The 15,464-nt window shown below is 41.6% G+C and overlaps 1 protein-coding gene across 7 annotated transcripts in view; it reads right to left on the bottom strand.

Moving 5' to 3' along the window:
- Positions 1-15,464, bottom strand: part of zdhhc17 (zinc finger DHHC-type palmitoyltransferase 17) — a 155,590-nt gene that overhangs the window by 60,275 nt on the left and 79,851 nt on the right. For all 7 annotated transcript variants that reach the window (XR_011346821.1, XR_011346820.1, XR_011346822.1 and 4 more), the window contains exons 8-12: positions 13,733-13,858; positions 11,209-11,351; positions 8,767-8,867; positions 7,318-7,442; positions 580-642 (exon numbers count right to left, since the gene is read on the bottom strand). Coding sequence is in view for 1 of the 7 variants with exons in the window: in XM_069904363.1 (XP_069760464.1) it covers positions 580-642; positions 7,318-7,442; positions 8,767-8,867; positions 11,209-11,351; positions 13,733-13,858 (558 nt within the window). In the remaining 6 variants the exon portion in view is untranslated. The remainder of the gene's footprint in view (positions 1-579; positions 643-7,317; positions 7,443-8,766; positions 8,868-11,208; positions 11,352-13,732; positions 13,859-15,464) is intronic.

Genomic DNA, 15,464 nt, shown 5'->3' with positions numbered 1-15,464 from the left:
CCTTGTGCCGCTGAGGCTCCTATACCTCCTTCCTGATGGTAGCAGAATGAAGAGAGCATGGTCTGGGTGGTGGGGGTCCATGAGGATTGAGGCTGCTTTCTTAGATGTACTCGATGGAGTGAAGGCTGGTGCCCATGATGGTGCTGGCCAAGTTCACAACTTTCTGTAGTCTTTTCCTGTCCTGTACATTGGCACCTCCACACCAGATAGTGAGGGATCTACCCAGAATGCTCTTTATGCTACACCTGTAGAAGCTTCCGAGAGCCCTCTGCAGTTTCCTGTGTGACCCCAGTGCCAAAGTTCAATGGCATTCTTTAGGCATACAAAGATGTTCTTCTAAAGCAAACAAACGTCCAAATTTGACATTTAATGCATTAGATGAAGACTTAAGAATTAAACACACTTACAAAAAAATATCTGTTAACACAGGGCATTTCCTTGTATTTGAGGTACACAGCACAAAGGGTTCAATCATGGGGCAAATCCCTGTCTTCATTGTGAAATTTAAAAAAAAACATTGGAAGAATGAATCCACATTTTTTGGAAGCAAAATTGAAGAGCAATGGAAGGCCAACTTACCAAACAAGTGCTGCAGAAGATGCTAAGATCCAGATGACCTGATTCAGCCAGTTCCACGATTGTCTGTGAAGCAAGAAGAGTAGGTAACAGGAATATCTTCAACGAAAGTTCGATCATAAGGCTAATCACATAGTAAGATTTTTTTCCACAGGAAAGCTGCCAGAATAGAATAGAAAAGGTCTGTTTATTGTCACATGGTACAGTAAGGAAGTTGTGTAACACGAAGTCTGCAGATTGTAGTAAAAACAGAAATGTTGGAGGAACTCAGCGGTCACAGCATCCACACCTTGAAGAAGGGCTCAGGCCCAAAACGTCAGTTATTTATCTTTACCTCCTCTGGGTGCTGTGAGAGCTGCTGAGTTTAATGTTAATTTAGACATACAACAATGGTAACAGGCCCTTCCGGCCCACGAGCCCGTACCGCCCAATTGTCCTACAATCCCCGGTACATTTTGAACTGTGGGATGAAACCTGAGCCCCAGGGGAAAACCCACGCAGACGTACAAACTCCTTACAGAAAGCTCAGGATTCAAACACCGGTCTTGACCTCTGGTTCTACAACAGTATCACACTAACTGCTCTGCTAACCATTACACTAATCATCTTCAAGCATTTCTGTGCTTTTACAGGAAGGAAGTTCGCTTTGTGAGTTGTCCATCTAGTCAACCCATACAGAGTACAGCAGTAAAAAACAGTGCAGAGTTGCACAGAAATCTCTGTGGAACACTGGAGCATTCTTTTACTGGTGCAAGCTGAGCTCAGGAGCCCGATAACAGAGGGAAAGAAACAATTCTTAAACCTGATGGCTTGTGATCTCGCATTCAAACATTCATCCCAGTGGGTGGACGGGGGGGGGAAGAAACGGAGAAGAGAGTGAGGGTGAGGTGGGAGGTATCTTTTCACATGTTAGCTGATTTTCTGAGGCAGACAGTAGTAAAAATATATACACAAATACCGTCACAACACGCCCTATAGATGAGGATTTAAACTATAATGAGAAGGTGCCGCAGATGTCACTGACTGGGACAATACCCACCACGGCCACTAGGGGGAAGAGGAAAGCTATTTTCTGAGGAGGTCCCCTTGTTAACTGTATACTATTTAATATTTAAGTTCAAATTTATTGTCACATAAACCAAGGTGCAGTAATGCAAGTTGTTTTGCAGGAAATATCTCATATGTAGTACCACAAGTAAGACTGCTTACGAAAGTCCAGAGGTACAGAGTTGAGATCAGTTGGTGTGGAGAAAAGGCAAAGTCATTTTACTCCTGTGAGGTTCGCTGAGGATTCTGAGAACAGTGGGAAAGGAACTGTCTGTGAATCTGGTGGTGCGTGACCTCACACCCGTGAATTGTCTTCCAAATTAGAGTGAGGTGAAGAGAGTGTGGTCAGGGTGGGATGAGTCTCAATATACGAACTGCTCATGCAAACCCTCTAGGACTACTATTTACTAAAGAATCTAACTATTTTTATACCGTAAAACCTGTTATCAAGCAACCAGCAAAAAAAAAAAATTGCAGAAAATAAATAGGTAAAAAGAAAAAGAAAATTCACTTATCTGGCATCTACCGATCCCCTTAGGTACCAGATACCAGGGTTTTTTTTTTCTGAATATGCACTGCATATGTCTGGTTGGACGTCTGAATGTTTTTGTACCGAGGACCAGAGAATGCTGTTTCATTCAAGGCAGCATGAGTTGTCAATGGGATCGATGAAGGGGTGTGGGTGATCGTCTGCGCCACGTTCACAACCCTCTGCAGGTTGTGGACTTCAGCAGAACATGCAGTCTGATAATACTTCAAGTATTTAAACAAGCAAGAAGCTTGATGACTATTTTATATATAGGGACATTTTCATCCAGTGAGAATGAGCATCACACCAAGGCAGACCTTGTGAAATCAAACTGCCAGTTAAAAGAAGGAGCAAAACAGTCAGGCATGGAGAGAGCAGAGGCCATGTTGATGAAGTTCTGGGAGGCACAGGTCCAGCATGGATGGGTCAGGCCAAATGGATGGGAAGTCATGCTATAGTGTTAATTAGCCAACAACTGAAGGACTAATCAGCTCTGGTCACATTCGGGGAATCTTACAAGCACAAATGGGATGAATAAAATAGGAACTCAGCAGGTCGAACGGCATCTGTGGAAGGAAAGGAATGGTCAACATTGAAGGTTTACACCCAATATCTGGACTAAAGGTGATGGTGCCAGGATGATCAATGAAAAGAGATTGACAAGGACTGTTTTCCTCGGAGCCAAGAAGACAGGACGATTTAATCAAAAGAGAACGAGATTACCAAGAACCCAGGTAGCATCAGTAGAAGGATTCAAATAACTCAGCACCCAGGGCTTTGAGTGCATCATCGTCAAATTTATCAGACTACACTGGACAACAAAAATTTTGCTTCCTGAACACTTTTAGGTGCATTTTATGGACTTTGAGTTGCTGATCACGAAAATCACCTTTAACGTTTTCCTATCACGTACCATTTTTTAGAAATAATCCTACTTTTGTAATTTGCTCTCATTTTTTTAACATGCTTCAAGCATCCAAAATGATGAAGTGCAGGATGTCATTGAAAATTCATCACTTGGACATCTTCCCCGCTGATCTTGGTGCCATCAGTGACGAACATAGTGAAAAGTTTCACCAGGACATTGCGACCATGGAAAAGCAGTATTGGTGCAACTGGAATCCATCAGTGCTGGCCGACTACTGTTGGGCACTGACACAAGAGGCATCAGATGCTGAGTACAGATGAAAATCAGCGGCAAAAGATTTTTGGGACAGTTGAACCAACGCAACATGTCACCATCATTATACGATTAAACGTGTTCAATTCAATAAAAGTTCCTACATGATGCAGCAAATCTGAAATTATCTTTGTGTTCAACTTAAAGTTGTCTATCGTCACCCCCAATCTTTTTCAGGAAGCAAACTTTTTGAAAAATTTGTTGTCCAGTGTTATCGCAGGTTATTCCTATTTAAACCCCAACACATTTCCAGCTCACTTTGTTCAAAGATGGTGGTCAAACGAATTGGGTTTAAATGGAAGCACAGAAAAAAGGGTCTCGTGAGATTAAAGGGAATGCAAGAAATACCACAGAATTAGTGGCACAGTAAGCATGGCAATTAATACTGTCTATGAGGAGTTTCTAAGTTCTCCCTGTGTCTGTGGGGTTTAATTGGTCAAAATGGTGTACTTGGGTGGCACAGACTCATGGGCCGGAAGGGCCTGTTACTGTGATCCACCTCTAAAATTAAAGAAAATAATGGTCATTCAGGGTTTTGGGCCACCCAGACTGTTGGCGACCTATGGTCGAAGGACCCACACATGAGCCTGGCTCATGGGAACCAGGTATCAGAGCTGGGATTTGAGAGGGCGCTGAGGGAAAGAAGGGCCTTGAGTGCTGAAGGCTTCCTGATCATGTCGGAGGTTTGGATCGGAGCTCAGGTCAATAAATCTGAATCTGAAATCTTTAGCGGATTATATGTCAGAGTCCACACTGTATGACTCTATGAACTAGATCAAGGGCAGAGAACTTTATATGACCCTGAGAGTAGGGAATGAGCAATTCTGTTCAGGACTGATCAACTCTAGAGGCACAAAGACAAATCAGAAGTTTGAAGGAAAAGCAATTACACTACAGAAATGGCAGACAGGATAATTGCTTGAATACTTGTAAGGCAAACTAGGTTATGTTTTGCATGTTTATTTATTTAAATTGTACATTTTGAAGAAATGAGTACAAATCTGTGCATTTTCATGTTTTTTAAAACTTACACAGAGAACAAGCCAAGTGATTGGAGCCAAAAAGAATCTGCTGGAGGAACTCTGAGGGATGAGCACCATCAGTAGGAGGGGAGAAGGAATCATCTGGTCAAACTCTTCATGCTTTATAGAGTGCTTCTTTTTTTAAAATGTAGACGCAAGCTCTTACAGCCCATGAGGCTGTGTCACCCCATTTACGCCCAACAGACCTACAACCCTTGTACACTTTAAAGGGTGGGAGGAAACCGGAGCACCCAGAGGAAACCCACACAGACATGGTGAGAAGGTACAAACACCTTACAGACAGCGCTGGATTCAAACTCCGGTCGCTGGCGCTGTAACAACGTTGCGCTAACCGTGCCGCTCCTTTTCAACCAAAAACTTTGACAATTCCTTCTCCCCCTTAGTGCAAGCTTGCCGATGGAGGGGAGAAGGAATTTTACTTCTTTATTGTTAGAAAATGTTGAATTTTATAATTTTATGAGGGACCAAATACAGCAATTTTTGAAAATAAATATGGATTCAGTTAATAATAAGTTTGTTTTATGGGATGCTTTAAAGGTGTGTATTTAATAGGACAAATTATCAGTTTTTCATCAAAGATTAAGAAACAGTATTCTTCTGAGGTTAATAAATTGAAGGAGATAGAAATATTAGAAAAAGATATACAGCAGAATTCAAATGTGATTAAAAAGACAACTGATTAATAAGAAATTAACATATAATTCATTTCAAACTTATAAGTTTGAAAAATTAGTATATAGAACTAATCAAAGATATTATGAATTGGGGAAAGAGCACAAAGTTTTAGCTTGGCAATTGAAGATGGAACAGGCTTCTGGAATGATTAATGTGATTAGCAAAGATTCTAAAATTACGTATAGACCCCAAGAGAAAAATTATGCATTTAAGGAATTTTATGGAAAATTGTATACTTCTGGATCAGAGAAGGATAAAGTTAAAATTGATAATGTTTTAATCTAATCTTAATTTACCTTCTCTGAGTAATCGAGATATTAAAGATTTGGAAGTTTTTACTTGTAGAGAACTAATGGAAATGCTTCAATCTATGCCTAATTGTAAATCTCCAGGAGAAGATGGATTTAATGTGGAATTTTATAAAAACATTTCAAGATTTGTTAATGCCTTTGTTCATAAAAGTATTGAAGATTCATTCCCGGATTCTTTTCACACGCAATAATTAGTTATTCTTAAAACATATAGAAATCCTTTGGAAGTTGAATCCTATAGACATTTCATTATTAAATGTGGAATATAAGATTGTAACGAAGGTTTTAGCAAATAGATTGGCAAAATATTTATCCAATTTTATTCATTTAAATCAGGCTGGATTTATTAAAAATTGTTATTCTGAAGATAATATTGTTAAATTGATTTCTTTGATTCATACTTCTTGGGAGGAATCCAACCTACCTATGGTTATATCACTGGATGCTGAAAAAGCATTTGATAGAGTAGAGTGGAGTTTTTTGTTTGAAGTATTGGAAAAGTTTAAATTTGGTTCTGTGTTTATTGTTTGGATTAAGGATTTATATAAAAATTCTATTGCTAGAGTTGTAAAGAATGGACAAATGTCCTTATCATTTGAATTAGGAAGATCTACCAGACAAGGTTGCCCATTGTTACCAGCTCTTTTTACATTATTTATTGAACCTTTAGCACAATTGATAAGGCAAGATAATAATATTAATGGTATTAAAGTGAAATTTGATGAGTTTAAAATTAATTTGTTTCCTGATGATGCTTTGATATATTTAACAGAACCTCAGACATATTTAAAACAGTTATATGGTAGATTGGAACAATATGGATAAATATCAGGTTATAAAATTAATATGGAAAAAAGTGAAATTATGTCATTGTCTAAATCAGATTATACTTTTGGTAAAGATATCGTTAAATTTAGATGGTCAGATCAAATTGAGTATTTAGGAGTTAAAGTTGATAAATATTTTAATCATTTATATGAATTAAATTATCTATCTTTATTTTATAAAATTAAAAATGACTTAAATCGACGGAAAGATTTACCAATAACATTAATAGGTAGAATAGATTGTATTAAGGTGATCGCTTTTCCTAAATTACAATACTTTTTTCAGTCTATTCTGTGCAAAGTTCCTAAAAGTTTTTTTTAAAGGATTTGAATTTTGTTATAAGAAAATTTTGAGAAAGGATAAGTTAGCATGAGTATCTTAACAAAAATTGACTTGAAATTTTCAAAATTATTAAAAAGCAGCACAATTAAAATTTATTAATAGAATGTTCGATTTAGGAAATTCATTGGTATGGGAAAATATTGAATTATCCTGGATTGGTGAGAAGAAGAAGGATCAATTTATTTATAAATGGAATCCTAAATTGTTACATCAGTACAAGTCACCTATTTTAATGTATTTGATGGAATTATGGACTGTGATAAATAGAGTTTGGAGGACCAATTTTCGGGGTCAAATTTGGGGTTGTCAGCTTGGATGGCCAGGACTGGGTAGTGTCCGTGTTCAGGGAGCTTGGATGGGCAGGCAGCCAAGGCAAAGATTCGTGGTCAGGGCATCGGAAGCTACAGTGGGTGGGCAGCCGGGGGGAGGGTCCGTAGTCTGGGCATCGAGAGATCCAGTGGGCGGCAGGCCTGGATGAGGATTCACAGTCAGGTGGGCAGGCAGTTGGGGCAAGGGTCTGCAATCAGAGCATCGGGAGCTTGGATTTGAGGGCAACTGAGGTGAGGATCTGCAGTTGGGGTATCAGGAGCTCCAGTGGATGGCTGGAGCCAAAAATAAGTAGGGGGGGTGGGAGGTCGATTTTACACAGGATATATGGAAAATACACAATTTTGGGGCCAAAAATGGGTCAATTTTTACATGGGATCGACTATTACATGATTATATATGGTATATTTCAGCATTGATATGGGATCAAGTTTTCAAGGTTTGACAACACTCTCTTACCTTTTTCTTCTGTTCTTCTGTAGCTTTGATGACTCCTGGGTCTGATTTCCATGACTTGCCAAAGTTGTAGAAAAGCCCAGCACTGTTGACGAGGAATGGGAGGTGGACCGACAGAACTGGAAGATGTGTTTTGGTGTTAAGAAATTAAAGACCAGAAGGATTATTGCATTTCACAGTTAAGCTTTGCAATGCAGTTCCCATGAGTCCAACATTTTTCTTGTCATTTTGGTCACAATACAATAGTTCAAAATCTCTTCTCTCCGAGAGGCTTGTTTCCATTGGATATAACCATCCCTCATTAGGCAGACATGGAAAAGCCATACATTACCACCCATTTACAACTTGATATGACAACAAAACAATAGGACAACTGTCCCTCAGTGCACTGACATTGAAGGATGCAGAGGCATAGAGAGCAAGGTGCTGGACCAGACCAGAGAAGACTGGACTAGTCAGATTCTTATAAGACAGAACAGCCCTTTTGGCCAACATATCCATGCCAACCATGGTATCTACCTCGTCTGGTCCCATTTGCCTGCATTTCGCACGTACCCCTCCAATCTTCACTATTCATGTGCCTGTCTAAAGGTCTTTTAAAGAGTGTACCTCTACCTCTTCCCTGGCAGCTTGTTGCACATCCTCTATGTGAAAAAGGTGCCCTCCAGGTCCAATTTAAATCTTTCCCCTTTCTCCTTAAATCTACGGTTTAGACAACTGAACTTGAGGCAAGAATTCAGACCAAGCTTCAATAGCCTGGAGGATTAATTAATTAAAATAAAAATCTAGCATTAGTTAGAATTTAGGAGAATGGCTCACTGAAACATTTCGAATGTTGAAAAGTGTGGACAGAGTATTTGTGGGAGAGTCTAGGACAAGAGGGCACAACTTCAGGATTTTATTAGCCAGATGGTGGGGAATCGGTGGAATTTGTTGCCAAGGCAATTGTGGTGGGAAGGTCACTGGGTGTTTTTAAGGCAGAGATTGATAGGTTCTTGATTAGCCAGGGCCTTGAAGGTTATAGGGAGAAAGTTGGGTAGTGGAGCTGAGTGGGAAACTGGATAGACTCATGATTAAATGGTAGAGCAGACGATGGGCTGAATGGCCTATTTCTGCTCCTATGTCTTTTGGTAACCATGAAATAATATTTAATTTCAATTTAGAGACACAGCATGGTAATGGGCCCTTCTAGTCCACAAGCCCCACCACTCAAAAATAGCCATGTAACCAACCCACTGACCCTGTACGTCTTTGGAATGTAGGAGGAAACCGGAGCACCAGGTGTAAATCCACACAATCCTTGAGAGAATGCACAAAATCCTTACACACAGTGGTGGATTCGATAGATCACCATTACTCCTACCTACTTTGCTCGTGACCTTCAGGAAAGGATGTGCAGCCCCAGCAAGTGAAAAAGACTGCACTGAAATAATTGGACATTTGAAAAGATATCAGTCCACAGCCAGAAGAACCAGGTTGCATACATCCAGAATTTGGTTGCCAGATAGATTCCAAGAGGAAGTGCACTGTGCATAGAGTGATCAAAGAACGATCTGAAAGAGAAACACAGACAAAACAGTCCCTGATATTATTGCTTTTACCATTGTTGCTGCCATCAGAGCTTCATGTTTGATGGCAAGGGCAAAATAAATTCACGTTTACCCTGAGACTGCTTGTACTGATCTTGTAATTTAACATTTTCCTGCCACCACTCCCTACACCTCCCACCCCACCCCACCCCGAGTCTGTGAGATCATCTCAGGGAAGGTGGCAGAAAGAGTAGCTGAGGATCCCATCTCTCTCTCTCTCTCAATTTGGGGCTGTCTCTAGCTGGCAACAATCTCCTCCTTTCTCCGTGACCACACAGAGTTTTCACAGGTTCCCCCGACCTGATAATTTGGTAAAGTAATTCACATCACTGAATGAGGCTTGCTTAAGTAAATACCTTAATTTCACTTTTTAAATAAACATAATTCTTGGAATGTGCTTGTGAAGCTGAGAGTGATAAACAGACCACATGCAGTGTGAACTCTTGAAATATAACTTCGTGCCTCTTTCTGGGAACGTTGCACTACCTATATTTGATATGCTACAATTGATGTTTAGCAAGGATAAAACAGCGAATAAAAGAGGTAGGGAAGTACAATGTATCTGCATAGAAATTTTCTTTGGAAACCGAGAAATAATTGTTTGAAGCAACATAGTGAGGTGAACAGGCAAAAATGTGTTCCCTTTTGCGGAAAGGACAATAATTAAGGCTTGGAAATGCAAGTTAATTGTTATAAGAATTTGTGGGCAGTGGACAGAAAATGACCAAGGAGCAGAAAAGGTAGATATGCTCATCATGTTAAAAAGTATGTGGATGAGTGCTTCCCACAAGGCCATGAGCATCCAGTTGCTGGTCAGTTTAATTCTCAAAAGAATGAAACACAAAAGTCTGCCGATGCTGAGATTGTAGAAAAAGTTCCTTCATCATTTCTATGTGTACTTTAGTTTAATTCTCCATCCCTGCTCTTTTATTCCTTACTGTTCCAGAGAAATTTGGAGAACAGCACCTGACTGGACATTGAGCCATTCTCAACCTTTATTCGGCTATGTACCCGCCCCCCCCACCCAAAACCCCAGGACTCTGCTCAAATTTTACAGGCCCCCTTCCCTGTGAGCTGTCACGTTTTGGTATCTTCCATACATTTCTCCTAAAAGCTAGCGGGTACATAAAAACTACTTATGTAATGCATGGTGAAAAGAAATCAAAGCTTTTACTTAAACGTGCTGTGGCCCCGAGGTGTTTGTCGGTATCTCAGTTCCAGCAATGCTGCTTTGTTTTGTTTCCCACTCTTCTTCCCTTTTCATTAATGTCTTTGCTCAAATCTTCAATAGGCAGAACAATCCTTCAGAACATCCTACCCCTCCCCCCAACATCCAGCACAACCATGCGTTCAGTCTCTCTCCGTCTCTGCCCCGTGAAAGGCCTTCATTCTCTCCACCCCTCCTCAATCCCTACAACTAAAAATGTGTGCCTGATAAAAAGCCATCAATCTAAAGCCAGGTGCCACCTGACCTGCTGCATCCATTATTTCTGGTTTTGTTATTGAACAAGATATATCAAAGTTGATTTCATTGAAACAAAAATAATTCCAAGAGGGCAGAACAAGGTGGAGACTGAGAGGCTGTTTTCTCAAGCTGCAGTGTCTAAAACTGGGGTTATAATCTCATACTAAAGGTATCAGCCACTTTGAACAGCGATGAGATGAAACTTATTTAATCAAGGCATTATGCATCTTTACAATAAATTAAGGCAGAGATCGATAGGTTCTTGATTAGCCAGGACATCAAAGGTAATTGTGAGAAACACGGGCAAAGGAGTTGAGAGGGAAAATGGATTGAATGGGGCAGATTAGATGGCTGAATAGCCTATATTTATAGACTGTATTTACTTTATATCAAATGTTTATGCACATATACAGTTTGTGATTATGTGTGCGCATCATGGTCTGGAGAAACTCTGTTTGTCGATATACCATCCCAATGATAATGAATCACAGGGAACATGGAGGGTCAGTCAATGGGCGTATTCGAAGCCGAGATTGACAGATTTTTGAGTAATATGGACATCGGAAGATAGAGCAGGAGAGTTGATCTGACATACACATCAGCCTTAATGTGACTGATGAACAGAGTAGACTGGAAGGACAAATGAGCCCCTCCTCCCCTCGTTTGCTGCCTTTGCTCTGTAATGAACACAAGAAGCAGTCGGAGTTGGGCACCCGGTGTCATGATGATGTCACATGGAGGGCAAAATAGTTCACACTTAATGAGAAACGTGGAGGAGTTGGAACAGGCAGAATGAAGACACGCAATGCAATGATGCTAGGTTCTCCTTCAATCACTTACTTGGAAAGGAACTGCACTAAGGCCCAGACTCCACCGTACAATAACCCCTTGATGAGCCAGGAGTCAATGTCAAGGTCAGCGATGAATCCCACCAACCAAATCACCAAAAACGGAGACCCCACCATCACCTTCTGACGAAATTCCTATTGATTAAAAACAAGCTAATTATAATTGTAGAACTCCATACACTTAGAAAAAAAATTACCAAGACCTGTTCCAAACTTAGGAAAGCCAAAACTTTTTCATGCAGGGGGTTAGAACTGGGAAGAGCACCACCCCACCGCCCCCCGTTGAGAAGGAAAAACAGAGGAGACAACCCTTACAGGAAGGTGACCATGAAAGCGGATCAGCATCAAGCTCACAGCTGAAGGATCCTACAGGATGGTGATCATGGCGGCAGACCAATGAGGGGCTCAGTGCTGAAGGACCCAATAGTTCAGTGGCAGACCAGCAAAGGGCTCAGCGGCTGAGGGACCTACACATGCTGCGGGCTGTTGGCGACTTGCGGTCAGGGGACCTGCACAGGCTACAGGCTGAAGGAGACTGGTTCATTGGAACTGGGTATCAGAGCTGGGATTCAAGAGGATGCTGAGGGCAAGAGGGGCTCCTGAAGGGCCTTGAGTACTGAAGGAACATGTCAGAGGTTGGATCAAGAGTTTGGGTTGCTGATCAAACAGGAATCCGTGCAGCTGCAGAGGCTGTGGGAGTGGCTGGAGGTGAGTCCATGGACACTCAGTTTCTCTGAAGAGACTCTCTTTCTCTCATACTGTAAGGACGCTAGGTGATGCTAATGTGATGAAATGCCTTACGGCAGGCAGAAGGCAATCTCATGGAATATTACATGTTCTGTACTATTACATGACAATAAAGGAATCTTGAATAAATGTTGGCACTGCAATGAGACTGAAATGGGAGAACACAAGACCAGACCTCAAGACCATCTGAAAGAGCTCACGCTGAGCTGAGATGTTGAATTTAAGCCACTAGTTTTCGATGTCCTTCCAATTCCAGTAGAAGCAAATGAAAACACTGCAGCCTCACCCGAAAAATGTCCAGTTTATATTCATCAGAGTTTAAGAAGGAACCTACTCACCTTAAAGTTAATCATGTAGGGACAGTGTAAAATGAAATTTTCACACATTTTCTAATTTCACCAATTTTAAACTACTGAAGCTTATCCTAACTGATGCAAAAACTTCATTTCTGGGTGTTATGAATGTTTATTTGCATGCAAATAGACAACCCATGAAAGAAATGTTTTTTAAAAATGGTTAACATGCAAATCTTTTCTATTTTAAGAAGTATTCCCAGAAAAGTGTCAGATAGGATCAGAAGTCCTGAGTGAGCCTTACTTTCAGGATCTCAACGCTGAGTCTTCCTCATCAGATTGCAAAGCACATTTCTTGCATATTTACCTACAAAACAGAAGTAAGCCCCGCTACATTTGGTTCTCCCAATACGGCCCCTTCTCGGTGGGAAAGACCAAGACCAGAGAGGGAGACCGATTTGCAGAGCGCCAGCGAGGTGCCAACCACAAACATTCCGAGTTCCTGGTTGCTTGGCATTTGACTCCCCTTCCCATCCACACACCAACGTCACCACCCTCAACCTTCTCCATTGACAACGCAAACCTGTGGAACAACACCTCATTTTCTATCTGTATAGTCTACAACCCAATGTGTAAACTCTGACGTTTCCCAATTTCAGGTAGCCATTACCTCTAGTGTTTCCATCCCTCCTTCTCAACAAAATGGTGTCCTCTCATTTTTTGTTCACTTTCCCATATCTACCCCAACCCACATCACGCATGTTCATTGAACCCTCCTCCTCCTTGTTCCATCCACCTAACACCCACTCCCCTTTCTGGTTCCATCTGCCCTTCACTTATCATTCCCATTATCATTTTCCTTTCTTAGCAGAGTCCAGCAACTGGCAGCCTTAAATTTCCTGCTGATCACCGTACAGTAACTGTTTCCCAATACCACCACCCCCTCCCAACCTGGCTTCATCTGCCTCGTCTTTGTTTCCCATCTCTACCTCACTCCTCTCCCCTACCTGGCTCCTTCTGTCCATTATCCTTTACCCACTCCTTGGTTCACCAATCACCCACTGTCTCTTGTCTCACCCCTCTTCTCTCCATATTCAGCCTGGTTGGGTCTCGGAACAAAACAGTGACTCTCCATTTCCCTCCACAGATGCAAATTCCAGTAACTCTTTTTTAACCCATTAGACAACTATTAACCAATTAACTGACCAACCCGACACATTTTGGGATTCAGGAGGAATATGGAATGTTCAGAGGAAATCTACATAAAGTACAAATGCACAACCTACAGACACCAACATTTACTTGCATTTATGAACTAAAGCTGTCCCTCTTTGGCCCACCACACCAGTTTCCAGAGCTGATAATTTTCCCCAATGTTCTTGTCAATGGTTATTTAACAGGGCTACAAGATAGGACTTCACTGCTGTAGGTTTCTGTGGCAAAGTGCTTACATTACTGGAGTCATGAACAACTCACCTTGTCTGCCTTCAGCCTCTTTATGAGAGAAGGACTGTCAAAGCCTTTTGCCTGCCTGGCTTCCTGTAAATGACTGATCATCCAAACATTTTTCCGCTGTTTAGCAAGATCTAATGGAGTTTCGCCCTATGAAATGAGAAAATTAATACAGTGGCAAATACCTGAGATTCTCAGCACTTGCATTTAAATTTTTTTTAAACTTAGACATACAGCACAGTAACAGCTGCGAGCCCATGACGCCCAATTACATCCAATTGGCCTACAACCCCCCCCAGAACGGTGGGGGGGGGGGGGGGGGAACACACACAGACACGGAGAGACACGGAGAGAACATACAAACTCCTTATAGACAACATGGGTTGTGCTCACCACTACACTAACTGTGCCACTTGACTTAAACATGATTTATTTTTAAACTTTTGTATTGAATGAGTAAATTATACATCTCCTGTCCACTGAAGACATCTACGTTTGATGCTGCCTCAAGGCAGCCAACATCATAAAGGGCCCCCATCACCCGAGACACAACCTCTTCTCGCTGCTACCTTCAGGCCTGAAGACTAGGTTCAAGAACAGATTTTATCCAACAGCTGTCAGGCATTTGAATTTCTCCACACTACCCTTATCATAAACTACTCTGGGGCCACCAAAATATTAGTCTGTATGAATGACACATCACTTTTTCTTGCATTAATTGTGAACATCATCTATCCTATTTAATTATTATCTTTTTTCTGTCCTGGAATATTGTAGTTTAATGTATATTATTGTAGTCGGTGTATCTTACATTCCAGCGTGGCTGCAGCAAGGAGGAACTTCATTGTAGCCCTTCATTGAACTAATGTACATGACATTAATTTCATTGCTCTCACCTCTCATCTATATGAACCGTGGGGTTGGTCCCAGGTTGGTGGCGCTATGATTGGCAGGAACCATAAGGAGTTGCAGACTGCAGGGAAGTGAGGACTGGTGCAGCGCACCAGAAAACAGGGAGACCACTCCATGTCTGAGGAGAACCAGAAGAGACGACTACAGTGGCGGACCAGTGAGAGGTTCTGCGGCTGAAGGACTCACACAAGCAATGTTGGTGACTCGAGGCGAGGAACCCATGCAGGCTGTGAGCTGTTGGAGACTGTCGCGCAACAGCTGATGGATGTCTTGGCTGTTGGCGATTGTGGTTGAGGAACTCTTACCAGGCTGTGAACTGCTGGAGACTAGGTCAAAACTGACTGAAGGGGTACCGGATATCAAATCTGTGATGAAAGAAGGTGCCGAGGGCGCAGAAGGGCTCCTGGTCGTGTTGGAGGTTCGGACCTGGAGCTCAGGTTGCTGATTGTTTGGACTGGACTCTGTGTGACTGCAGAGGCTGCAGAAGTGCTGGAAGCCAATCCATGGACATTCAGTGACTCTCGGGGAGGACTCTCTTTTGCTTCTCTTTCTCCGACTGTAAGAGGTGCTTCAGCAATTTCTGCCGAAGGGAAATCTGTCGGCCTTACAGCAGGCAAGTTATGTAATATGACACTTTTTAAGACAATAAATTGAATTGAATCACAATTAACTATATAAAGAAAACCAGAAACACTTCAACCCAAATCGGTTTACCCTAAACACTTGACTAAGTCTGCAAATATCTGCTCCCCCACTCTCCCTCCTTCACAATTCTTTTGAGAGAGACATTAAACAGAGGCCCTGTAGGGTCTCGAGTAAATTTATATACAGATGGTCCTCCACT

This window comes from Narcine bancroftii, chromosome 11 (genome assembly GCF_036971445.1).
Source record: "Narcine bancroftii isolate sNarBan1 chromosome 11, sNarBan1.hap1, whole genome shotgun sequence".
Classification (NCBI taxonomy): Eukaryota; Metazoa; Chordata; class Chondrichthyes; order Torpediniformes; family Narcinidae; genus Narcine; species Narcine bancroftii.
This window is presented reverse-complemented; position numbering and strand designations above follow the sequence as displayed.